General features: G+C 40.0%; 4 protein-coding genes across 4 annotated transcripts; 2 read left to right on the top strand and 2 right to left on the bottom strand.

The window, feature by feature from the left end:
* Positions 1–1,305: 1,305 nt before the first annotated feature.
* LOC115681873 (ATP-citrate synthase alpha chain protein 2) lies at positions 1,306–5,306 on the bottom strand. The gene is made up of 12 exons (XM_030605971.2): positions 5,095–5,306; positions 4,645–4,821; positions 4,395–4,556; positions 4,207–4,287; positions 3,861–3,912; positions 3,562–3,676; positions 3,395–3,476; positions 2,892–2,987; positions 2,559–2,660; positions 2,326–2,442; positions 2,117–2,233; positions 1,306–1,689 (listed from the first exon to the last, which is right to left on the bottom strand). Exons 1-12 carry the CDS (start codon positions 5,191–5,193, stop codon positions 1,618–1,620), a joined length of 1,272 nt encoding a protein of 423 aa, XP_030461831.1. The 5' UTR covers positions 5,194–5,306; the 3' UTR covers positions 1,306–1,617.
* Positions 5,307–6,194: 888 nt separating this feature from the next.
* On the top strand, positions 6,195–9,143 carry LOC115681903 (signal recognition particle 19 kDa protein). Its single transcript, XM_030606007.2, has 3 exons — positions 6,195–6,574; positions 6,657–6,756; positions 8,780–9,143. The coding sequence occupies exons 1-3, from the start codon at positions 6,395–6,397 to the stop codon at positions 8,911–8,913; spliced, it is 414 nt and encodes a 137-aa protein (XP_030461867.1). The 5' UTR covers positions 6,195–6,394; the 3' UTR covers positions 8,914–9,143.
* Positions 9,144–10,456: 1,313 nt separating this feature from the next.
* On the top strand, positions 10,457–12,223 carry LOC115681911 (1-Cys peroxiredoxin). The gene is given in 5 exon segments (XM_030606019.2): positions 10,457–10,796; positions 10,900–11,048; positions 11,452–11,503; positions 11,506–11,597; positions 11,789–12,223. Coding segments are annotated over 5 exon segments (660 nt in total). The 5' UTR covers positions 10,457–10,678; the 3' UTR covers positions 12,038–12,223.
* A 220-nt stretch (positions 12,224–12,443) lies between these two features.
* LOC115681898 (uncharacterized) lies at positions 12,444–23,813 on the bottom strand. The gene is made up of 7 exons (XM_056308596.1): positions 21,032–23,813; positions 18,619–19,232; positions 17,733–18,338; positions 17,589–17,615; positions 16,911–17,459; positions 15,232–15,969; positions 12,444–13,250 (listed from the first exon to the last, which is right to left on the bottom strand). The coding sequence occupies exons 1-7, from the start codon at positions 23,811–23,813 to the stop codon at positions 12,444–12,446; spliced, it is 6,123 nt and encodes a 2,040-aa protein (XP_056164571.1).
* Positions 23,814–27,566: the final 3,753 nt, after the last annotated feature.

Raw genomic sequence — 27,566 nt, 5'->3', positions numbered from 1 at the left:
ATCCAAACTGAGGTGAAAGTGCAGAGTGAGTAAGCGCAAGATCATCTAAGGACGAGAGAGTATTAAGAGAGAATCATAGAGATAAATCGAGTCTAGTAAGTTGTAAACCCACTTATGACCCATTTACGACTCATTTATGACCCATTTAACACCCATATTATGTTTAGACTCATATATGACATATATACTAAATATAAGTAACTCTTGTAACAACTCGGCCTATTATATATGAGTTAAGAATTTTGACAGGTTTAGTTTGAACTCATATTTTTCTAGCCTATTTACAGTCCAATTGACATAAGGAGGAGAGAGAACATATCATGCCTATGTGCACAGACATCTGCATGCACACTTGCTAACACAAACGTGTTTTATTCATATGCTTGGGTTGTGTTCACTCCGAAGTCATCAAATTGAACTGTCCACTGAGACAGATGACTCCTCAGCCTACAACAGCAAAGGGTAGATGTGGAAGGAAACCATGTTGATAAATTGTAGAAAAGTAATTTCGCTCAAAATAAAATATTTCTCTTTTTTGGTTCCCGGATTCCGTGCGTGTCTCTTCCTCTTCAAATCTACACCTTTTGTATTCCAGGATCGCTAGCCTTTCTTAATAACCGTTCTTGCTCATTAAAATCAAATTCCGGCCCCATATCTGATGGTGATAATTGTTCCAATACGATCGACTTGGACCTTCGACGCTATAAATTTTCCATTCCGATCAACCTTAGCCTGCTACAGTTAACGGAAACTGATCCCGCCTAAAGAGTTTGATATTTAACTCCATTCCGCTCTTTTATCCTCTAGGTCGACTCGGTTTCAATAAAGCCGATGTCAATACTTCTCAACTCTACTGATATCGACTCGACCGTCAGTCGATTGATGTAACTGTTCTTGCCTCAAGAGTTTGACTTAGCACGCATTAGTGCAAGGGCCAATTCAATGGATTGGCTTAGTGAATGACATACATCATTGTGTGCTTGGATTATGCGCATGACACGTTTAATTCCGCACATCATAAATGCAAACAAATTATCTTCCATGATATGTGTCTCAATTGATCTATATAAGTTTCAGTGTAATATATCGTATTTCCATTTTTTTTTTTGTTTTTCATTTTGCAGATGGAATTTTCATTTTGTAAGACATGTTTTTAAGTTGAGTGAAGTGAACACATGATCGAATTACCATCCACTAAACCAACTTTATTATTTATTGGACTATTGGAGCATGCAAAAAGCAGAATTGGGAGGGGACCCACAAAAGAAAGAAGCAAAATCAGTACAAAGATCTAGGGCTAGGCACTTCACAAAAACATTTCGAGCTTGGAGACCTTTCATTTCAAGTATATAGAGAATGTGTGCATTAGCTCTCACCTTACAAAGATACTATTGAAGATGCAAAACACACATTTGACACATTATTGCAAATTGGGGGGATTGAACAATGTTCGAGAAATTCCAAGCAATTTAAGTTCTTTTTTCTTTCTTGTGAAGAAATTCCGGGAACCTGATCTTGAAATGGTCAAAATGCAATGATTTTCTCTTGGCCAAACCTAAATGCATGAGACAACCACCAGAGCAATTCCTTTAAAAGTTGCTGGAGTTGGAATGCATTCTATGACTCTGCCATTATGCACTCAATCGCTTCCTTGCAAATTGCTGTCATTGTCGCTTCAGGTCCATAAACCTACATCATGAGCAAGAAGAAAGATCAGCAGGAATAGAGAGCCGATGATCCGTCGCGACATGTTTGCATATCAAATTCGGGTTTTATATTCGAGCTGACTCGTGTCATTGACACGTTGGCTGGTTGCAAAAAATTATATTTTTGTTCAACATGTTAAAAAACTTGTGCAATTCAAATTCGTATCGAGTTGCGTCATTTCAAGTTTACCAATATCTACTTTCATAACCATGTTAAACCTTATCATAGTATCGGAAAATGTCACCCCTTGGCATGTTGCTTAGGTATTTGTTTTTTTTTTCCCAAGCAAAAATACGCAAGTCGAGCCAGTGCACAATATAAAAAGAAGGAATTTGCTCAGCGTGATCATAACATACATCGGCAGCAAAGCATAACAGAAGAAAAGGGACAAAGACGATCCATGACATACCTCAAGCGGAAGTCCAAGTTCTTCACCAAGTACACGCATCTTTGCTAGACCAGTCTGGTAGTTTGGGCCGCCTCTTCTCACATAAATATGCATTCTTGCTGCTTTCAGCTTAGATTCCTATCATGTGATGGAAGAAAGAGAGTGATCATACATATATGAATATTATCCATGAAAATGCACGTCATAGTATTAATTTAGTTAGGCTATACCTTCTCCCTAAGGGCTCTAATTATGCCATTGAACGTGGCAGCAACGTCAGTGAAATTAGCGATGCCACCTCCAATCAAAAGGGCTCTCTTACGACCATCGGGGTTTGCAGCAGCGCACTGCCAATGAAATCAGGTGATTGCAGCAGCATAAGATTTCCAAAAGTGATAACAAGTATTATGTGAGATTGCAGAAACAAAGTAACATAAACGCGCAAACGGTCAGAGGATCTTACGTCTATAACCACCCTAGCATACTGCAAAACCTCTTCCTCATTTGGAGCTCCACTGTACTCTGCATAGTTGCCAAGTTCTGATGCATAGCCCAAGTCACCAACCTGGAAAGAACATATGTTAAAGTGTAGCACGAAAAGAAGGAAATTTTTTTTTTTTTCCGCAATGCAAAAAGAGGCCAATTTATTGAGATAAGCAGGAAGGTTACCATGACAATCACGGAATTGCAAAACAAGCAGATTTACATCCAAAATAGAGTAAGCAACGAGCCAAACAAGATGAGGTCGTGATAGTAAGAGTGATTTAGTCAACAGATGAGATAAATGAAAACTCACAGTATCTGCATAGATTACACTGGCTCCACCTCCAGCTACCATGGTCCAAATACGTCCTTTTGGATTCAAAACAGTAAACTTCAGGGATGCGCTTGTCTGCAATATCAAAAACGCACTTGAATTGTCAAGTTTTCTATGGGAGCAAGAAGTGCCAATAGCAGATTCAAGTGCTGGAGTCAAGTACCGTGACGATTTAAACAGAATATCCATCAGTATCAGATGAGGTTTAGATCAATCGTGCAGCGTAAAGCATTAATGTCTGCCCCAGGGGGAATAAAAAGTGAAGGTCAAGCATTGATTAATCGCCATATAATCTCATAAATCATTACTAAAAGCAAGCCGCAATTAGAGCTCCCAAATCCCAACTTCATCAAGAAATCCAATACCAAGCACTAAACCCGGTGGCCAAGGCCAATATCAGACTTCGAGTAACTGAATTCACTTTGCTGTAATATTCACGCAATAGCTTGAACTAAAAGACATGGTTAAGTCTCCATAGCTACCTTTTCATCCAATGAATGAACGAAGTTTTCCGTCGGACTTAACACTCTGCCAAACGGCAATGGAAACTCAATATGACCCCATCTGCACAGTTGGAGTGCCAAGCTTAATATGCAGGAAAGAAGCAGTCGAGAGGGAAGCTTTAGAAGAGTCTTATGCAGAATGATACTTATTGAAGTTCTTGAAAGCGGCAGTGTCATCCAGCTCCCCCCTCATGTCCAAAGGATAGGGCTCCCCATCAACCAAAGTGAATGGGTTCATCTCCAGGAAACTGAAGTCCAAATCTGAAAAAAAGAAAGGGCATTCAAATATTTAAAAACAGTATAAAAACAAAGGAGAACAAGATTTGCAAGTCTCGTGGTCCAGTACTAGGTTGAGATAATTTTTATAATTTGAAAGATAAGCCTTCTCATAATGTAAAGTCGTAAAGAGCCAATACTATTATTCCATCTCATAACATTTCCATACCCTGAAATACTGAGAAGACTCCCTTTATGAAATCCCCAATTTTCCCACGAACCTGCAAAAAGGATTTTCTAAGCTTGGTTTTCACAGCAAACAGAAATCATACATAGGGGATAATTCCAGAGAGAGGGTTTTTTTTTTTTTCAAAGATGCTACGAAACACGGTTTCTCTCCTACCAATTATACTAATTAGTTCCTTAGAAATCTTGATTAAAGTTAATGAGTATTCAGTCTAATCCTTCTAAGCAGAGTATTGTCACATATCTTGTCTTTTGAATGTTACCCATCTGCAAAGTACAAAACTTTGAAAATCTTGAATTGTTAAATGAAAATTGTGAAACATGACAACCTCCAGAGGCAGTGTAGCAATAAGTGGAGCACAAGTTTCGCTTGTCAAAGGCTTCTCGGTAGGCAAAAAAATAGTCTTGACCTGCACAGAAAGAGGTCATGTCCAATTAGCTCCACATGGAATCAAACACAAGGATATCAGAAACCATCTGTCTTGTCACCATATTACGTCATGGCATCATCGAATACCTTATCCCAATTCTCTTCTATTTCAATGCCTCCACACTCTGAAAAACTTATAGTGCATCCCAGCCTCTCCGATACCATAGAAAGATAGTACTCCTGATCATGGGGAACAAAGGGCTCGACTATAAATGTGGTCACGGGTGCTCTGCAACCGCCCATTTCGACCTAGAACAAAATCGGGAAAGCATTTTCAAACAACAAGAACATTGCGAAAGCGCAGTGAATATAACAAAATTTGGGTTTGTTTGATCACCTCCACACCGATACGTTCTTTCACGAACTGAGCAACTTGAGCCATATCCAAATTCAGGGCCACAAGCCCGCTCTTGCCACGCTTCCCGAACAACATATCGGGCTTCACGACCAGCTTCGTAGAGGACAGCCACGTTTCCTTGTTCACCAGTTCGGCAAAATCCGTCGATTCCGTCACCTTGAAAACACACGTGAACATAAAACCACGACACCGTCACTCCAGTCAACCGTCAACACCCATTTCCACGACTTAATTTCCCACCACCAATCACCACATCGCCCACACGAAAGACGGTTCCTTTCGAAAATGGGTTCCACGAGCAACCGATAGAGGATCGAAACACCAGAACGCCGCACCGCGACGCATCCGCGGCCCCAAAAAGAAAACTTTCAAGAAACGGAGATCGAGAAACAGAGAGGGAGCCGAGATCGGAGGGGGGGGAGAACGAACCTGAGCGGATCGGATGGAGAGGTCGATGCCGGCGAGGCGCATCAGGTGCTGCTTGAGGAGGCTCTTGGAGTCGTACTCCCTGATCTTCTTCCTCGCCATCTCGACCGGGAGGGACACCGCACAGGACCGCTTCGTGGGTGTTGCGAACTACCCAGTACCCTGGTTGCTGCAGCGAAGAAGAAGTAGAAGAAGAAGAGGGTCGGATGGATCGATGGAGTTTGGTGGGAGGGGGTTGAGGATCGGAGTGGCTGGATGGATGGATGGATGGATGGGAGTAGAGGTTGGTTGGTGGGATTTTTGGTGGGCGGGTGCTGCTGCTGCTGCGAGTTGGTTGAGCTGGATTTATGCCGTGAGTGTCAGCGGACGGGCGGGGAGACGGAAGCGAACCGCATTGGTTTTTTGCGAACCCCCAACGAGGCTAACGATGATGCTTGTCGTTGGTGTCGAAGGGGTTGCTCTTTACATAAATATTTTTATTGATCCATCTTTTTTCTTTTTCTATAACTAGTTAACGAACATAGTAAAAAAATTTAATTGGATTATATTTTTTGTTAATATTATCGTTTTCCGTTTTTTTTTTTGTGGTTTGATTTGCTTGTTTTTCTCCATTTCCTTTGTTTATTTTTAGAAAAATAAAGAATGAAAGAATGGAACTGAGAACCGAACGAGATAGGTCGGTTCCCATTTTGTGGAACCGGGTCCGGCCCATTTGGTCCTGGAATCGGACTGGACCAGTCCGTTACCCGGGTGGGTCCAGAAATCGGTGATGATATTTGTTTTTCCTATGAGTTGCAGTATAACCTAAATTCTCGTTCTTTTTTAAATATTTGGTGAAAATATACTAAATGTGCGATAAAATATGATCATGTATCATTAATTTATTAATTAAAAAATATCGATTTGGTCCGGCTGATTTGATCCACGTCAGGAATTGAGAACCGAACTAACAATTAAAATTTTAGAAATCGAGAATCGGGTTCTGTGCTCACCCCTAGAAAATACGACGGATATCCGGATGTAAAAAGTACGGTAAAAAGATGTATCAAAAGGGCAGGGGCATATTCGTCATCACCCATTGAGTGCCAATTCCCTTCTGGTTCTTCTTCCGCATGCAATTCTTTGGAACCCTAATTTCTCCAATCGGTTGCGTCAGAGCGGAGCGTCGCCCGATCGCACGACGATCCGATCGATCGATCGATCGAAACCCCTCGCTTCCGATCCGAGCTCCGGCGATTCGCGACTCCGATTCCCTTCGTCGCCCGCGGCCGCCGATCGCCGCCGCCGCCGGCGTCGCGGCAGGATGGAAGGGGAGCAGATCCCGAACATGAAGAGGTGGATCGTCCTCTACCCGGTGTACATCAACTCGAAGAAGACGATCGCCGAGGGCCGGCGGATCTGCGCGGCGAAAGCGTGCGAGAACCCCACTTGCATCGAGATCGGGGACTGCTGCGGCCATCTCAAGCTCCCTTATGCCGTCGAGGTTAACGATCGCCCGCTTCCTTTTTGCTTCGTTTCTTGTTGGCGCGTTTTGAGAGACGTCGAGATGGATTTTTTTGGTGCAGCTTGATAAGGCGTATCCGCGAGATTTCATGCAGAGAGGGAGAGTGAGGGTTCTGCTCAAGAGGGAGGACGGGACTCTGCACAATCCGGCCATATCTTCCAGTAAGTTTGATTAGCTTTGCGTCGATTTCCGAAGGTTTTGAGGTGCTTACTGGGTGAATTGGACCTAGGAATAAGCTTGTCTGAAATGTGGGGCTGAAACTCTGTTTTTTTCTATTTTTCATTTTGTTGTTGTTGCAAAGATCAGAATGGTGAAGACATCGAAGAAAAGTTCTGTAGTACCTAGAATTGGGAAATGTAAATGTCGCGTGAAAGCAACACTTCGCCCGAATGACATCTTGTGATAGCCCTAGGGCATGCTCATTTGGATCTTTATTTCTAATTTGTTGAGATATAGCCGGCATCATATGATCAAGTGATTCAACTTCATGTTTTGATCCCATAGCTCACTTCCCTATATGATGGGAATCGCGGAGCGATGGTCGAGCATCAACCACGTGACGGTTGTCATTCCTGTGTTGTTCCTACGTGGTTACTGTCCTCTTGAAGTATTAGGCTTCAAGAACTGTAACCATGAGTTTTTCTTGCGGAGCTAGAACTCCATCTAGAAATGATTTGATGAGGGTGAACTAGGTGTAAGAGATCTTCAAACTTTTAATCAAGCCTTGTTGGGAAAATGGTTTTGTACATTTGTCGTTCAAGACAACAAATTGTTGCAAGACGTTCATCGCTGTTCAGTGGTGTACATTAGATGCTTGAGTTACAGATTGTTATAGTTTATAGAGGCTTATAAGTGATGTTGGGATGAATTCTGTTTTGTGGTTGGTAATGCACTGGAACCCGAATCAAATTCTGGCTGGGTATTAGATAATTTTTGTGGATAGCAGGCCCTTCACATGGGTTTTCAGAATCTTTATTCTAATTATCACCGCATAAGGTGCATCATTTAAAAGTTGCTAGGCCATTTTTCCTTGAAAGAACACTTGCTTTCTATAGAAGCAAGTTTGGAAGGTTAAAGCTCCATTTAGAGTTACTTTCTTGACATGGTCAGCGTTCTCGAATTTTTATAAATGAAAATAGTCCTGATCTCATTTTTTTGAATTGTCAGTGCATATGCAAGGAGAGTTCTGACTATGAATTTTCTGACTTGTCCACTGTGAAGTAGCCTTAGTAGTCTACTGTTCTTTCCTGATGAGAGCGGAAGTCTGTCTTAGGCGACCCGAACTCTTTCAATGAGCTACTTAGTAATTGGAAGTGGCACAGTAGATTCAAAATAGAAATAAATTCTTGGACTAGCTTTTGTTTTAGACTACTTGGCTCCTTTTGTGTATTTCTGCTTTTGTTTCTACCTTATCTTCTGTATGATTCCTGCATGCTGGGATAATTTATCCCTTTTTATCTGATAGATTTCATTATTCTTTGGAAAGGATTTCCTGACTGAAAAACTGCATGTTCTTTTATCTGGGTTAAATTAGTTATGTACCTTAGGCTCGTAATTTTATAAACCCTTTCGTCTTGTACACTACCACTAACATCCGGTCATATTTGGAGGCTACTCTAAAAGACTTCACTCGATCTGATGGTTGGCTGCAGGGAAAAAAGGACATAATTGTTAAATAAATTGGGTTTTGTTCATGTTGTGTATGTTTGGGTGCTCTCTCTGAGATGGAATTTGCATTACTTTAGTCTTAGTGTAAATGAGGCCTTCTGATAGATCTTTCAGGGACTTATCCATCTAATCTGATATTTAACCCATGGGTTTTTCAGACTGTTCTTGAAACAATTGATGAGGCGATATATCTTATTTAGAGAAATCATTGTCCTCTGCATAGAAGAGATCGCAACAAGCCGAATCTGCACACCGTCACAGAGCTCTGCGTCACTAGTGCCTGCGAGTTTCTCTTGCTGTTGACATGGATATAATAGAGTGGAAGTAGTTTATCTTAGCCACAGCCAAATGCATCTCTTGTTGAGGAGTCGTTGAGTATCATGCATAGTGATTCTTTTTTTGAGGGAGTTGTAATTTCCAAAAAGAGAAGATCCTGTTGTGTTGCTGGTTTTAGTCTAGGAAACTCTTATCTATGGTTATTGTGCTGGCCTAGTAATTTTGAACAATGTGTTGCAGGAAAACAGCTCATGCTTCATGTTGCAGAGTTGGTTCCAAGACATCCTGGCCGGACTAAGAAGCAAGAGCCCGTGTCCACCACGATTTCTGGAGCTTCGAAATCTGGCAAGGGCGGAAAAAAGAAGAGAGGTTAAATGTTGTTGCGAATGCATAGTCACAGTATTAGTTCAAACATTAGTGAATTTGTCAGAGGCTTCTTCTTTAATTCAAACATCGGCATGCTCGGTCCATGAAGATTTTGATAGATTGTGCTTGCGTCCGAGATTTATGCATATGGAGGCAATATGCGGACCTGTTTCATTCATCCCATTCCCGCAGAATTTCTTTGGCGAATGAACAGCATAAGAAGTCTCGTTCCATCTCATTCCATTCCCACGATACCTCGAAAGAGATTATGACTTTTGATTCTATTTCATTTGATTACTTCATTCCTTGCCTTTCCGTCGTACTAAACATACATTAATAATGCTGCATTTGGTCATCTGGACTATTTTGTGGGATAGGATAAAGTCGGATGGGCTATGTATCAAATAGAATAACATAGTGTTTGGTAAGTGTTAGGATATAACATGGATGTAGACATGGTACTAATTTGCCAAAATTATTCTCTTTTCACCTCCACCTCTGCCCTATTGTCATCAATCCACCATCGTCATTGCCTTCCGCCACCACCTATCAAGCTGCTCTCCTCACCTCACTGCGACATCACCCGTCATCACTGCATCGCCTATTGTCGTCCAATCGACGACCTGTGGCTCCCAATCGGCTGCCATCTCTGTCTTGATCCTCGAAACTAAGAACCTTGCGGCCTTGCGTCGCCTCAGATCTGGGGTTAACGTGATTGTCGACAGGGTCGAGTCTTCGCAGATGAACAAAAGAACGAGAAATGAGGCGGGCGATGCACGATCAGTGAAATGGGTGGGGAGAGAGAAGAGAAAGATTTGCAGATTTGCCTAAATGGGAGGAATTTCAAAACACCTCTGTTTGCTCCATTTTCTTCTTCTTTCTTCCTTTACTCCTGAGGAGATCTTCAAGTTCAAGAAAATTTCTGCAGCAAAATGCAGAGGAAGTTTGATAACTCGAATCTTTACCATTCCAAACGATTGTAGCTGTGGGATGGCTGAAAATTTCTGCGACATGCGAAGGTGTTCATGTCGAGGAAGGTATCAATTTGGCGAAGGTGGAGATGTCGATTGGGAAGCTTTGATTTGGGAACACGATTCGTGATAACAATCGGCGGTGGTCAAAGGTGCAGTAAGATGGTCATTTTTTCTTTTTAATTCTTATCATATCCGACTATATCCCACAACTTAGGTGGGTTTTTTTTTTTATCTAGCTTATATCCTAATCATATCTATACGTAGCCGGACTTCGCATTACCCCGAGGACTGAATAGGATATAAATGATCATATCCGGAATTATATCCAATTCACCAATTGTGGTCTAAAAAATTCCTACGGAATAGAAGAAGAAGACTAAAAATCTAAACCAAGAGATCAATATTTCAAGACAGTTATAAAATTGGTAAAATAAACAAAGAAGACGTCAAATCCAGTTCGTTAGTCATTCTATGTCATTTTCAAAGACGCCAAATGTCTTTGATGAATCTACTTAGATCATATCAGAAAACAGTTTGCTTTTTTTAAGGTTGTATTTCCGAAGTCCCCCGTGTAAGGAGGATGCGAGTTTGCACGTCCCTGCCATGCACGAGATCGCTCACCAGAAGAAAAGCCGCCACCCTCGTGCCACGTTCCCTTCATGCAAGCCCCTCCCATGTACTATGAATCTCACTCACTCTCGCTCTCCCTAACTTCCAAGAAACTCGAAAGATTCAGAGAAACTGCGAAAGAGAAGAGAAGAAGAAGAAGGAAGAAGGAGAAGAAGAAATCAGAGCGGAAATGCCAGGCCTGACGCTCGGCGACACCGTCCCAGACCTCGCCGTCGAGACCACCCACGGCAAGATGAAGCTCCACGACTTCGTCGGCGACTCCTGGACCATCCTCTTCTCTCATCCCGGTACCGCGTCACTCCTCCTACACCTGAACTCCGCGTGTTCGACGATGCCGAAAGAGGAAGTCTTCTTCGCCCATAATATTGCTTGTGCATGTGCTTGCCGCAGGGGATTTCACGCCGGTGTGCACGACGGAGCTCAGGAAGATGGCGGCATATGCGCCGGAGTTCGAGCGGAGGGGGGTGAAGCTCCTGGGCTTGTCCTGCGATGACGTCGAGTCGCACAAGGCGTGGATCGAGGACACAGAGGCCTTCACTGTCAGCTACTCTGCTCTCTCTCTCCACCAATTAGACCCTTTTTATTACTTGGCATACATGTATTTGCATGTCTTGTACTAACTTGCTTGTTTGGATTTGGATGTCGGGTCTCATCTGATTTGGGTGATTGTATTGTTCAAAAAAGAAACGAGAGAACTTAGGGGAATGCGTGGTATTATAATTTAGTAGAGTGACCAAGGGAAGTTTCTTTAATCTTAGGCACAATTTAGGGTAGATTGAGGTGGTTTAATCGCAGGCCACAGGGCTGACCTTTCTCTTTCACATTTGAGATTGGGGGCCTTTGGCTTTAATGCAATTTCCATTATTCCAATTTCGAGCCGACATTCTCCAGGGTGATGGCTGATCAATTCGATTCGATGTCATGTTATTTGGTGGGGTGTAGCCCGGGGCCAAGGTGACGTACCCGATAATCGCCGACCTGAATAGAGAGATCATCAAGAGCTCAACATGGTCGAGCCGGAGGAGAAAGACGCCTCAGGGAAGCAAGTCCCTTCTAGAGCTCTGCACATCGTCGGTCCTGATAAGAAGGTATACATGCCCTTCTACCTTTTCTTTCTCGCGCATGAAACAAATTGCATAAACCAATGTCATCTCATGCATGTCAGTGATATGTGTATTACTTGGAGTAGCATAAACCTTTTTTTCCCAATCAAACAAGACAATATGCAGTAGAACTCTGGATTATTCATTTTTCCATAGTATAACGTATACTTGTATAGATCAAGCTGAGTTTTCTTTACCCGGCGAGCACCGGGAGGAACATGGACGAGGTGGTGAGGGTGCTGGACTCGCTGCAGAGGCCATCAAATTACAAGATCGCCACCCCGTGCAACTGGAAGCCGGGGGAGGCGGTAGTCATCTCGCCGTCTGTCTCCAATGAGCAGGCCAAGGAGATGTTCCCGCAGGGCTTCAAGACGGCCGATCTCCCGTCCAAGAAGGATTACCTCCGCTTCACTCATGTCAATTAGCGCCATGTACTCTGGTGTGTTCTCGACGCCGTTTGTTGCTAAGGCTGGAGCATAATGAATCACTGTTGGGTGTGATTAGCTACATGTTAATAAAATGTATATTAGTTACTCTAGTGTCTGTGCACCCTTTTGTATGGGGAGAGTTCGTAAATGAACAATTACTCCAGTGTCTGTGCAGCCTTTTGTATGAGAGATATGACTAGGACTGTGCAGTCATGCAGTAAAGGCCTATTAGCAAGACATGGATTTCTTTTGGATGTTACCCCCAACAAACTACACTGCCAACTCTAAAAATGGAAAGGACAACAAGCTAGCCATACCATCACCATCACCAAAGCATTTCTACAATAACATTAATCATTAGAAAAAACATCTACTCGACTTACTGAATTGGGTGTAAATGGTTTCATGTTGATAAGCTTCGGATGGTGGTATTAAGTTCGCCCTCCCAACGACCTTCATCATCCTCATCGGAGAGGAGTAGTTTATCTAGTTTTGGTGTTCTTGCGGTGCCCTTGCAGAATATGTTCATCTTGGGGCACTCTGTCACAGTTGTACGCGCTAGTGATGGGAACATGAAGGCGCAATCGGCGGGGGAGAAGCTCTCAAGGCTTGGTAAACCACGAAGTATCAGCTCTTCCAGTTTGCGGAAAAAGATCTCTTCCCCCCCAGTCCTATCATCATCTTCATCGGTTACCACGTCTTTCATTGCACCACAATCTCTTAGGGTTAGCCGGGTAAGGTGCACCAGGCTTGTGACAGCTGAGCAAGTCCCCATATGAACCAAACCACTGCAATCCCATACTTCTAATTCCCTCAAGCTCTGGAATGAAGCCGGACATGGAAATACGATTGATAAACCGGGGCACCCCCGAATGAACAGAGATTCAATGTGTTTAAGAATTTCAGCCATCAAGGAGCCATCTCTCCAGACTCGCTTGAGGTTACACAGGTCGGTCAACCAGAGTTGCTTCAAATTTCCAAGTGCCCCAGGTCCCAACGCCTCTTCTGGAAATATTTCCTCGAAGCAACTACAGGTTACTCGAAGTTCTTCTAAGTTGGGGAATCTTTGGAGAAAGAAGTCAGAGGGAAAAGCTACATTTTCATCATGGTAGCATCCCAAAGCCAGCTCTCTAAGATTTCCCAATATGTCATGCTGCATCATCACAACATCCTCCCTTGTCAACGTCCATCGCTCCAACTGTGGAATGACCTGTGGGAATTTGTTTAATTAGGCCGCCAAATGTCCATATCATAGCTATTGCCGCAGTACGTTGCACTTTCTTCTACTATAATATGTTGCACTTTGTTTTCTAAGCTGCAGTTCTCGTATCTTTTTTGCGATAGATCATAAGTAGTGCATGAATTCACCTTTCTATAACTTTGGGAAGAATGCATTCACATTGAATTAATTATTGGCAAAAACAAGAAAATGAGTAAATAATTAAGAGAAATTATTAATTCTTACAATAGCAAATGAAGCGTCAAACAAGATAGGAAACAATACATAACCCTATACACGGACAATTCTAGCGTTCCATGGAGTTAAAAACAGAACCTAGTTCCGTGTTGGTATGTCACCGATATACTAGCCAAATTAAGATTAGTAATTTCAAATAAATGCTAGTAACTTCAAAGACGTTGGTAAGTCACAGAAATTAGTTTTGGTATATTAATAAAATAGTTGGTGATCTTGAAAGTATAAAGACATACTGTTACTTTTCAAAATCTCCAAGATAAAAAGTTTGTCAGTGATTAAAATCAGTTGGTATATTAATTTGACTAATGTTGGTATATCAATCAAATTATGGTTGGTAATTTTAAATTAAAGTTGGTAATTTTGAAAGGTGTCAGTTAGTCGAAAGATTGAATATCGGTTGATTAATAAAGTAGTTCGTCATTTTGAAAGTATAAAGAAAATTTTGTACGTTTAAAAACCTAACAAGATAAAAAGTGGGTTAGTGATTAATGTTGTTAATCTAATGTATGTTGGTAATTTCGTATAAAAATTAGTAACTTCAAAGGCCTTGATAACGCCTTTGAAAACCACAATAACAGCTGGCGGTGGATTATTAAAATTGTTGATAATCTTGGAAGTATAAAGAAAAATTAGTACTTTTCAACACCCAACAAAAAAAAAGTTGGTAAATGGCTAAAATCAGTTTGTATCTTAATTGACGAATGTTGCTATGCCAATCAAATTAAGGTTGGCAATTTCAAATAAAAGTTACTAATTTTAAAGACGTTGGTAAGCTAAAAAATAAATATTTGTGGATGTTGGTAATTTTGGAAGTATAAAAAAAAGGTTTGTGCTTCTCAAAACCTAACAAAATAAAATGTTGGTAAGTGACGAAAGTTAGTCCGTATGTTAGAATGATAAATATTAGTACGTTGGTCAAATTAAGATTGATAATTTTAAATAAAAGTAGGTACTTCAAAAGCATTGGTAATCACAATATTAAATGCAGGTAGATTATCGAAAGTTGGTAAGCCACTAAAACTAGTTAATATCCTTATGTGATGAATGTTGATACAACAACCAAATTAAGATTGGTTATTTCAAATAAAAGTTAGTAGTTTTCAAGGAGTTGGTAAGTCACAATTAAAATATTTGGTAATTTTTGAAGAATATATAAATTATTGTACTTGTCAACACCTGTAGAAAGTTACTGACACGTGATTAGATAAGCAAATCACCAGCGGAATTTGACAATTACCAACCACATCCGTGATGTACCAGCAGGAACCTCTGTTTCGTTTTTAAAGCTACGGAATGCCAGCAATTTGCCAAATCAACATAATACTAGATTTTTTGTAAATTTTGGTGGACAAGGAAGGTCAACTTAAATTAAATAGCTAACTTCCAGCTATTGGACATGCCACTAACATAATTGACTAGATAAGACACGGGCAGATCATTAGAAGCGTGACTGTCTGAGCAAGTTAATCATATAATTTTTTTTTGTCAAAGCATTAACTAGGACCACTAGAACATATCCAAAGAATATGAGCTGTAAAAATTAACTTCAATTAATCTTTAGGTATATAAGCAATTCACAAGTGTGGTCAGGTGAGTATTAATAAGTAAGAAATGTTTGACAATTTCGATTACCAAATGAAAATAACAAGCATAGAGAGATATGCACATAAAGCAATGAAGACCAAACATAAAGAGCTAGAATTAAGGATTGTACCTTTTGTAAAGAAAAGAGTGCGGGTTGGTTATGGTTGATAGCAATACCCTGGCAGCTCTGGATCTCAGAGGTGAATGAGAATGACCTCATTTTGCTGCAGTGTCTTACTCGCAATTCCTTCAAGAGTGGCCATGCTGAAGTATGACTATTTATGTAGAAGCTCCTTAGTTCCGACAAGTCAAAAAATGTCACGGCTGTCAATCGTGGAAAGTAGGGATCACCTACATTTGTCTCTACTCCTCTATCTTCCTCCACTAAAATTTCTTCCACCCCACAATCCCATACTACAAGTTCTTCCAAATGTGTCATGCTCTTTGCCACTGAGCTTGGAAATAAAATTTTGAGACTCTCACACTTGAAAGCCTCCAAGCATCTTAAGTGTCCAAAGCTAAGAGCTCCTTGAGGAAGTCCACTCCAAACATGCTTCATTTTTGGTAGCTGTCTCAAAACTAATTCTCTCAATTGAAAATTGCCTGTAAAATGGGCTTTGCCGAAATTGAACTCTTGGATGCAAAATATCGCTTCTAAGGAATCACAATTGGTCACAATTAACTTCTCTAGGTTTTGGAATCTTTCAAGGATGGTAGCAGATGAAAATATGGATGAAAATTTCTCACAATACTCCACCACTAGCGTCTTGAGTTTGCTAAAGGCATTTGAAGCAAGCTCATCAAGCCATATCTTCTCCATGTTATCCATGTGCGAGATCTTCATCAACTCCAAACTAGGAAATTCAACCTGCTATTTTCATTTTAATTCATTAGAGCTGATTCTGTCCCGGTCAAAAAAGAGAACTTTAATTTCAAGAACAAGAAAAATTACGGGATTAACATTATTGATAGGGTCAAGCATAAACATAGCCTCGTAGTTAGACAAGCATATTCTTATTGTGCATCATATATTTCCCATAAACCTCCAATTTAGCCTATCTTAGATCTTGCTCATTACAACACACACGTACCCAATAGCCAATATACTCTCCCATTACTTTGAACCTTTAAAAAAATTTAGCTTGTTCATAATAAGGTATTGATGATAAAAATGGTTTTTGATCTTGCACTTCAAAAAATTTAGTGCTTGAGGAAGCCCTATCACCACGTTAACAGCCACACGCAGGACTGAAAATATGATAACAAATACAGATTTTCCATCTACAAAATAGAGACGGACTTAACAAGTCCTAAAATGTATAGAGCGTGCAAATATTACGATTTTCATGCATGTAGAAAGAACTTTAGGATTTAAGGGTCAAACCGACACAAGCAAAGGACTCATTGTGTCATTATCTGTCGATTTACATTGAATAAGATTTAAATTTGAGCCGATCTCTTTAGCATCATCTAGACTCTAGACTAGTTAAAAGATGTTAATCAGAGCTTAGCCTCTCGGTAGTACTTGTAATTTAATTACATTATTAATAAAATGGTACATTAGTCTAAAATTTGAAAATAAAAGAAATTATATCAAGTTTTGGAAGCTTATGAAAAAGTTTTGATATACCTGTCAATATGTTTATATTATAGTAGTAACTTCGAGAGTTTGTTATCAAATAAAAGTCAAAATATTGTAAAAGAAAATGATAAGCTAGCATAAGTCACCCCACAGACCCTTGCATTGTCTGGCTCAAACCATCAGGGACAAAAATGTAGATATGCCATTGAAGAAGAATGAGTGCAAACCTTTTCGACCAGCAAAAGCGATGGTTGCTTCGGAGCGCCGCTCTCTAATTTTCTACAATTAGCATCACCTAGAATCACCTCCACAGCTTTACAATCTTCAACAGTAAACTCTTTCAAGGAGGGCCACTCTGAAATATACTTCCCTTGGCAGAAACTTTTGAGTTTTGGCATGTTGTGAAGATAAAGGGTGACAAGTTGAGGAATTACAATTATGTCGGTTGCTTCGTTAGGTTTCTCTTCTTCTCTGGCAACAACGTACTCCATCTCTTCACACCCACCTAGACTGAGATAGTGAAGTTGTCTCAGACTTTTTGCCATAGACATTGTAAAAAGGTTTCTCAGACGTGGGCAATTCTCAACCGTCAAGGACTCCATACAGTGAAGCAGCCTCTTCCACACGGATGAAGGAATAACATTCAAGAGATTGTGACACCGCTTCACCTCAAGGACCTTTAGGCAGCAAATGGACCCACTGGACATCTCATTCTCCCACAATTCTCTTGATTGAATCCCTATTAGACGCAGCTCTTCTAATTTGGGAAATGTGACCTACAGAAGCATCACCTCGCTAAAGTCGCAATGAATGGCATAGAAGCAAAGTTGCTTTCTAGAGCATCACAAAGAAGAAAACAAATCACATGAGTAGCGATACCATTGAGGAAAGGGAAAGAGTAAAACCTTCTCATCAAATAAAGAATATGGACCTTCATCAAAACTGGTAGCTCCCTCATTCATCATCTCCACACTTGGCGCCGGCGGCCTATGTATGAATGCCTTGAGTTGAGTGCACTCCAGAATTGAGATATTTCTTAGGGAGGGAAAGTCATATGAACATCTTCCCAAGCTGAATCTAATCAAGCTCTTAAGGGACCAAAGCTTCAATGAACGTAAATGCGAGAACTTCACTGCCTGCAAATTTCGCTCTTCGCCTTCTTCCACGGCAACTACTTCTTGCATGTTATTGCAACCAGAAACATCTAGCATCTTAAGTTTATTAAGAGTCCTGGCTGCATTATTTGTCAAGAGATATGTCAAACTGTGGCAACAACACAAGCTAACATTAGTCAGATTAGGAAAAGGCCACGTTGCTTTGGTGCTGCTTGTCCCAACCGCAATCAGCCTTGGCAGGTGCCACAACTTCAATCTTTTTAAGTCCAAGAGAAGCAGACATTTTTGGCTTTTGTTAGTATTGAAAGGAACATGTTCGATTAATGCTTCCAAAGAGGTACACTTGACCGCCTCAATCATTTTCAGGCTCTGGAACCTCTCTATTAGAGTTGATGGAAAAATATGAGAAAGATTTTCACAATCTCTGACCGTGATGGATGCTAGTCTACAGAATGATTCTTCAGGGAGTTCATTGTGCCATATCCTCCTCAACCCGTGCAACGACAAGAGCGTCAACTCCTCCAATCTCGGAAAAAGAATCTGTATGAAAGGACACTGTGTTAGTTTCTCGACCATGAAAAGTCTTGATTCGGACGATTTAATAAGCTCTAATATGTTAATGTATTCTTAAGAATGAAGTTTGATTACCCAAGATTATACCATTGTTAGAGAAAACACAGATGCATGGAGTAGCAAGAGGCTTTATAGGACATGCTGACGTATAGAGTTTTCAACTGCTTCATCAGCAATAAGACTACAATTATCGAGAATAATTTCTAATATAAACACAGAATAGAAAATTCCATAGACATTTACGCACATTTTGACCGAAGAAATCAGGCGAGGACGAGCCAGGGTCAATACAACCAAACATTTGTTGTAAATCCGTATCACCTGCCATTGGCCGTTGCTTTTCTTCAATTGAAGAGAATGTCATCATTTTGGGGCATCCAGATATCGTTAGTCTTGTTAAGGATGGACAGTGAATATGGTACTTTCCATACGAGAATGTCTTGAGATTTGGTAATTCCTCAAGAGACAAGGAGGTTAACAAAGGGAATCCTATAATGTTGGTGATTGCAGCTTTCTCTGATTCTTCTTCTTGCACATCCATAATTTCCTCCATCAATTTACAATTGGCTATTTGTATTTCTTTTATTTGCTCAAGTGCTTCAACCATGGAAAAAGAAAAAAGAAACCTCAGGTTCCCACAGTTTTGCACCTTCAGTGCCCTTAAGTTTCGGAAACACAATGCTCTTCTTGGATTCTTGTTCAATATGCGTCCCAAGCTTGGTAAGTCACTAATAGTTAATTTGGCCAATCGTGACAGAATCTCGACGTCCCCATTGGCTGTCAGTCCTTCAAGGTTGAATATTTCTTGTATTGACTGGCATCTTTTAACGGTTATGGCTTCCAAATTCTGTAGCTCAGTTAGCAAATTTGATGGGATAATGCTCAAGAGGTACATGCAATCCTCTACTTTCAGAAATTTTAGACTGCTCACATCTGAGGAAACTTGAGAATTCCATATCTTTTTCAATTTAGGAAGTTCAGATAGTGTTAAGGACTCCAACCTTGGCAATGAAACCTTGCAAAGCCAGGAGAGTAATGTTACGAAGGCATATGCATTAATGCTTTTTGTAGTTGCGCGGGGTGAATACCCCACATAATTCATAATCATTATTGTTACAAGAAAATATGAACACGCATTACTTCGCATGAAAAAAATTAATTACGCACTAGCATATCATTAATGTACCAAGTATAACAAAAACAAGTTGGCCTTTCGAATATTATATTTCGTTTTTCATTTCGTAGTCACATAATAGCTCCATCACTTAACATATAAGAGTATAAATTTATATAGACAAGTGTATTGGAAGTTTTAAAACGTGCATTTAAGTCCTAAAAATTGTCATGAAAGTGCAATTAAGTCCTAAAACTTTCAAAAAATGTAATAAAGTCCTAAAACTTGTTAAATTGGTCGAATCAAGTTCTTCCGTTTTGACAAAGAAAAAGTCCTTTCATTAATTGCACTTTTTGAAAGTTTTAGGACTCAATTGCACTTTTGTGACAAGTTTTAGAACTTCCAGTGCACTTTTCTCTAAATTTATATAATAAAACCTTATGTAGAACCACATTTCCACAAAGGTCTATTCACATCCCGCAATTTTTTACCATTATCGGGGTAAAAAACAGCAACTCAATCGTCTCAATTCATTCTAAACATTCATGTACTTAAGACAAAATTGCAAAATTTGATTTATATGATTAATTGATGTGGATGTTATTTGACACATAGTCACTACAGTTAAATTCATTTATTGACAATTCTTATACTCCTTATTTTTCTTTTATCAAGCGGATGAAACAGAATTCTACATATGTCCCTTAATAATTAAATAAAGTTTATCCAAATTATAAAGGTCGTATATACTTCCTTCAAGTTATGAACCTATCCATAAAGGTATGTGTATATATTCAAAATTTTACCATTGCTAATTGATAAACTTTTAAATTTGTATAGATTTTCCCAAACTGGTACATCCGTGTTACATTTACTCCAAATTAATTTTTGTGTCACAAAATATTCCAAACAAGTATAGCCATACCACATTTACTCCAAACTAATTTTCGTGTTACAGAAATTCTCAAACCGGTACACTTGTGTCACATTTACCCCAAAATATGGTAAATTTGAGATTTTTTAGGTAAATTTGGCATGTGTGTACTGGTTTAGAACTTTTTATGACACGAAATTTAGTTTTGGGTAAATGAGATACCGGTGTAGCAAGTTGGAATTTTTTGTGGCACGAAAATTAGTTTAGAGTAAATGTAGCACAAGTATACCGGTTTGAAATTTTTTGTGGTATTAGCCCCTTTTTAAATAATCTAAATGTTTATCATTGCCTAATGGTAATATCAACCAAGTCAATTTTTTTTTAGGCCGCGCAATGTGTGGGACTTCAACTAATGCCTTTGAATGGTGAGGAGGAAATTGGAAAAAAGTCTATGAAAGTCGGAAACTTTTATGTTATTTTCTGTCTTTCTTCGGAGTTCATTATCAAGAGTATCACTAATTGAGGAATGAGCTAATCCATATTTAAACCAATTAAATATCTATGATGGTAATGTCCATGTTTGTATTTCATGGATCAGAAAACTAGTCGAAGAAGATTTCCTTCATCTAGGATGGTCCGGAACGAGATCAACAGGAGAAAGCATGAAATTTACCTGTTGCCCGAAGAATGCAACCGGATGGTCCATGGTTTTACAGAAGCTTGTCATCTCTGACAAGTTCCGTAATGTCAGCCTATGCAAATTGCATGACTTCACTTTGGGATCATCTTCAACTGCATTTCTAATTTCATCTGCCTCATCATATGCGACAAATTGCTGCATCGAGTGACATTTGCTCAGTTCAATCTCTTCGAGCTGTAAGAATACTCTCATCATAGACAAACGAAACAAATGTTTGATTTCACCACAATTATCCAATTTCACAATCTTTAATTGGCTAAAGGATTCTGGGGCAAGACAATCGCAACAAATCTTCTCCAAGTTGTTTAAATTCTCGAGAAACAACGATTCCAATTTTGAAAATGCGGTGCATTGGACAATCTCTGCAGAGGGAACAACATACTGAAGGGAGGGGCTGTTTTGTACGTGAAGATGCTTCAAATCCTTAAAACCTTCGATGCACAAATTGGGAATGCTATTGTCGCCATCCTGCAATCCATACAAGTGGAGATCCTGTGTTCTCCGCAAACATCTTTGCACCCAGTATTCAGAAAGAAGATTGTCTGGCTCCAGCTTGAGCTTTAAAGTTCTGGATTCTTTGTGTTCACCCGACCAATCCCAAACATTCCCAATTTGGATTATGTGCTTGTTTAGTTTCACAAATGGCAGATCACCTGAGAGATAGGTGGAATGAGGAATGGCAATATGCAAAGTGCTCAACTTGTTCATGTTCTTCAACTCAGCCAGGCTAGCATTTCTTCGTGGTGCTTCATCCTCCACCTCCCACTGATCAAAACTGTCTGCCATATATAGTTCTTCTAAATTAACCAACCTTCCAAGTACGCCAGGTTCAATAACTTTGAGCCTGGCGCACCTTGTCAAGTCCAAAAATCTTAATTCTGTAAGTTCACCTATTTCTTTGGGTAGCCGAGCGATTGTAGATTCGATGAAACTTAGGAACTGCAATCCTTTTAGCTTTCCAAGAACAGTCACATCCTCCAGATAGCAGAAATCCAAACATAGCGACTTGAGGTTTTCAAGGAATCGAATCGACGAAGGTAGAGAGGTGAAAGATAAGCCAGTAAAGTCCAAGACTTGGAGCTTCTCCATAGATTCAAGAAACAAGTCGGGAATTTTGAGGGACGGGTTATTTTCGAGTAGCAAAAGCATCCTCAAGTTTGGGCAGTCCAATCTTTCCGGAAGCTCATCAATGCCAACATAAGGGAAGGATATCGCGGTGCATTTTTTGAGCTCATCCTTTGACCAAACTTTAAACCCATCCTTCTTCCCGACCAAGGCGTTCCATTGCGTGGAAGCAATAGAGATGGCCTCGTCAGCGAATATGTCATGCATTCTGAACCATTCCATGTCATCACTATCTAGTAACAAAGAAGAGTCTTGCAGGCTATGTAGGTCTGTAATCAACGCATCTCTAGCGATTTCGATGGTCTTGCTGAAACTTTTATATAAACCCAAACCCATGCAGTAGATAAGGGAGGCATTCATGGAAATTCTCCCAGAGTGTATTGCACAAACCATGAACAATGATTGGATCCTCTCATCTTTTAAGTCATTGTAATATAGTTCCACCATTGATTTTACATCCGATCCTTTGGCCAAAGCATTCCTCCATGCTGCCAAATCTGCGTTCCTCAACCTTTTTGCCAACGAAACAATCTGAAGTGGCAAGCCTTTACAATTCTCGACCACTCCATCCACCAAGGGTTTAAACTCAGGATCATTAACATTTTCTCCCACTATCCTTTCAAAAAGTCTTCCTGCTTCTTCAGGTTTTAACTGATCGAGTTGGATTTGTTCGTCCGAGCCCATGTCAATGCGCAAAACATTTTTGTATCTAGACGTCAGTAATAGCTTGCAGCCTTTTACTTTATTGTCAACTCCACAAGGGATTCCAACTTCCTTCAACTCTAACTTCTCCCACAAATTATCTAAAATGATGAGAATATTTTTCTTGGAATCACTCTCTAACCTCTTACACAAACGATCTGCTCTCCCACGAGCAGTTTCCTCATTCATTATTTTTAGACCCAATGCATAAGCAATTTCTCCTTGGATTCTTTTCAGATCTGAATTGCGTGATACATTTGCCGTGGCAACCACGTCGAACAACTTCTCTTCCTTAACTCGCCATTCGATGTCCTCCAAAAGCTTGGACTTGCCAACCCCGCCTATTCCATGCACCCCAATCACGCAAACCTTGTCATTAGCTAAAGCCTTCATTACAGCCTCTATGATTGAAGCCCTCGACTCCAGGACGTCATTCTTGTCAACAGATCTTGCAGCGGACATGGTAGCAGTGACAATTCCTATAGGAGTACTCTCATGGTAGACCTCTTGGAAGTTACTATTTTGGCTTTTCTCATGGAGTCCCTGAATGACTTGTGTCATCTTCTTCACCTTCCTACCAATTGGATGGTGCACCATGGGGTTCGGAATCCACCCTCGGAAGCAAGCATCTTTTGCATTTTCGCCAGATTTTAACTGTATTTCTGCTTCCTTAATCTTCTCCTCCACCTTCTCCAGCCAATCCTTGACATCAGTGTGTATAGGTTTTATATCACGCTCGGCTTCAGTGACGGATTGCTGCACCCTTTTCCTTGCATTCTTCAGCTCATTGAGTCTGTCTTTGAGATCTTCGACATAGCTCTTGTAGCACAGCACGTACCCAAATTGACGTCCAATGGGCGCAATCAGGTACTCACCGAGTGACGACACTAGCTTCGACGCAACAGAGGTAAGAAAAGCCCCGGCCATGTCTTCCTTCTTCTCTAGAATTTTCTTTTCCCCACCTCTTCGTTTCCTCTTGTTGTGTCTCCTTGTTTTTTGTTAAACATATGGGTGCCAAGGAAACTGAACAGAGAACGGAAATAATCACTCGATGTACGAAAAGAAAGGAAAGAGCAAAGTGATAAAAGAACGAGAACAAGGAAACAAAGCCAGAGAGAGAGAGAGAGAGAGAGAGAGAGAGAGAGAGAGAGTGCCTTGAGTGAGGAATATCAACAAGAGCAATTTAGAATAATCTTAAGGCCTTTCACAATCCTGAGACAATCAGAATGAAGGAAAAATGGGAATCAATGAAGGAAAGAAAAGACATCAGCACAATGCATGCAAAATAGAGCGTACAGTTAATGGGAAAAAAACTCGGTTGCTCCTTGACTGGGTGGCACCGAGTAACACGCTACTCCTAAGTTGATGACTTCCTTTCAAATGACTCTCCATATCATCGACGGCACAAATCTTCGCCGATGCCGTACCTCGCGCCATGGGCAGGGCCATTTTGTCCGAACTAAATTTTTTTAATTTCTCAACTTATATTCCCTGAAATCTCTAAACTATAGCATTAATACCCAAATATTCCCAATTTTTTCCCTTTATTTTCAATATGCCACTCTTGTGAAGTGAAGTCACATCTTCTGTGTTGCTCCATTAGCAAAAGCCTGTTTGTTTTAGGGTTAATACCATGAAAAACTCCAAACTGGTACACTTATGATAAATTTATCAAAAATTAATTTTTTGACCACAAAAAACCCCAAACTAGTATACCCGTGATAAATTTATCATTCGTTAAATTTTATTGTCAAATTACTTTGTTCAATGACACACGAATGTACCAGTTTTGAGGTTTACCCTCCGTTTGTCACATATGTACATGTTTGTGATTTTTTGTGATATTAATCCAATTTAACGGAAACTAACAAAAGGTTTATTTGTCACAAATGTACCAGTTTGGGATTTTTAGTGGTCAAAAGTTAATTTGGGATAAATTTGTCACAGGTGTACTAATTTGGAGTTTTTGACAGTTAAAAAATTAATTTGAGATAAATTTATTACAAGTGTACCTGTTTGAAATTTTTTTCGTGGTATTAACCCTTTGTTTTACTTGCTCAGGGCAAAAGCCGAACGTGCAAAATGACGGCACAGGAGGACGTGGAAAATCTAGGTCGGTTCGTCAATAGTGCAAAATCTACTTCTTCCTCGTGCCTCTTCTTGCCGTTCGTCACTGAATTCAAGCCCTTGCATAGTCGCGTTCGCAAAGCCCCTCAAGCTCAAGTTCTCCACCTGCTCAGGCCCCTCTCGACCTCCTCGAAGAAGGCGCACTCGTTCACAGGGGCCCAGCTCAACTTTTTAAATAAAAATTAAAAAAAAAGAAAAAGAAAAAGATAGGGCTGAATGCCTGAGCGAGAGAAGAGCAATTCACTGTAGCCAAAAAAGAAAAGAGGCAAAGAGTGTTGCTTCGAATAGAAGAAAAGGAAGTCCAGATTAGATGGTGAAACTTTGTCGAAATTGGCTGAAATTTCAGTATTTTGTTCTCGAGTCCAAGAGCTATAAGTTGATCAGTTTTGTTTATTGAAATCCTTCTCTCAATTGTATCTCAATTTCTCTAGTAGAGGTTAGAGCTTTCTTGTTTCTTTGAGATGATATATTGTTGTTTTGCTGATGTGAAGAGCCTCTAGCTATGTGACTAGAGATGAACTATTGTGTATCTTTTTATTCTTGGTGATTAGTGAAAGCTCTTTTGAGCGGCCCCATGATTGTTTCCATAGTGAGTTTTTCACTTAAAATTTGTGGATGTTGTTTTTGCCTTACTTTAATTTTCAGCACTTTATTTATTGCTTCAGGCATGATATTGTTGGAATATTGTGACTAGTTGTTGCTGGGGTTAATTTAATATTAGTTGGATGAGTTTTGGGGAAGATATTGATCCTAGATAGGTTTAAACATTAAATTGTTGCCTTTCTCCCCAATAAAATGGTATAAGAGCAAGCATGATGGATGAAACCAGCGGCACCGTGTTTAAGTTAAATACCTCGAATTACTCCATTTGGAAGTCTCGGATGGAAGATATATTATACTATAAAGTTTTGTATGATCCTATTGATAGTGATGAGGCTTAAGGAGACAAGGAACATAAAGAATAGGAGATAATGAATCTGAAAAAGTTGACTTTATCCGACAATGGATTAATGATAGTGGTTTTCATTATGTTGCTCAAGAAACAAATGCTAAAACATTGTGAAAGAAATTGCAAGATCTTTATGAGAGGAGAACCTCACAAAATTAAGTATTCTTAGTTAAAACACTTGTAAATTTGAGATACAAGGAAGGGAGCAGCATGTCTGGGCACTTGAGTGAATTTGAAGATGTTATAAAAGACTTGCAGGCATGTTTATTGCTTGGTACTCTCCTCGACAATTGGGATACATGGGTTATATCATCAAATAATTCTGCTCCTTACGGTGTGCTTCTAATGGGCATGGTAAAGAAAGCTTGTTCAATGAAGAAACAAGGAGGAAATGCATGAATTACGCTTCTCACTCGGAGGCTCTTATCATGGAAAACACGGAGAGAAATCAATCCAGAAATTTCTAAAATTATTATGGAGAGGCAAGTCTAGAGGAAGGTCGAAATCAAGGCCGATGAGGAATGTGAGTGCTACAATTGTGGCAAGATGGGACATTATGCCAATAAATACGGTTTAGCAAAGAGAGATTAATCCTACGATAGAAAAGAAGATCAAAAGAAAGAAGAAAAGCAAGATACAACAGCAGTTGCATCCGATGGCGATGTGTTCATTTGTGACAATACTAGTGTGAACCTTACATGCCAAGACTCTAGTTAGGTTGTTGATTCTGCAGCCTCATTTCTCATCACCTCACCCTGTGAATATTTCAAATCCTATTGTAATGGTGATTTCGGCTGCATTAGAATGGGCAACAGTGGCGTTTCTAAGATTATCGGCATGGGAGATGTTCATTTGGAAACCGATGTTGGATATAATTTGCTTCTAAAAAATGTAAGACATGTTCCGGACATTCATCTTCATCTAATCTCCACAGGTGCCTTAGATGATGATGGTTACTGTAATTCCTTTGTCGATGCCAAATGAAAATTGACCTGAAGGTTCAATGGTGGTGGCTAAGGGCAAAAAGACTTTTACTCTCTACACCATGCAAGTTAAGTTGATCAAGAAGTAGGTAAATGCGAGCTATGGCACATGAAACTTGGTCATCTCGACGAGAAGAGGCTTGAAACTCTAGCTAGAAAGAACCTTCTACCATTGAAAGAGAACGATTCATGCTACACCGAATATGAACTGGGTTACTACTTATAGTGCATGGAAGGTAGTAAGGTACAATTGGGGAATAACTCTGAATGCGATATTGTGGGTGTTAGCGATATTAGAATTAGAATGCATGATTGTATCATGAGGATATTGACTAGAGTGAGGCATGTTTCAAAGATGAAGAATAAACTTGATTTTCTTAAGTACCCAGGATTTAACTAGGTATCGGTATACTTCAGAATGTAGAATTTTGAAGGTTGTTTGAGGTGTCTTGGTAATAATAAGAGAATTCAGCATAGTGGCCAATATGAGTTTCAAGGTGAGACATTGACGGATTTCGCCGCAGAGACATCGAATACATATATTCAAAAGTTTGAATTGTGGCATATGTGTTTGGGGCATATTAGCAAGAGAAGCCTGAAGGTTCTAAGTGAAAGAAATCT

Source organism: Syzygium oleosum, unplaced genomic scaffold (genome assembly GCF_021117445.2).
Source record: "Syzygium oleosum isolate NSW1041296 unplaced genomic scaffold, Sole_v2.1 Sole_v2.02, whole genome shotgun sequence".
NCBI classification, from domain to species: domain Eukaryota; kingdom Viridiplantae; phylum Streptophyta; class Magnoliopsida; order Myrtales; family Myrtaceae; genus Syzygium; species Syzygium oleosum.
The sequence above is the reverse complement of the archived record's forward strand: the minus strand, read 5'-3'. Positions and strand labels throughout refer to the sequence as shown.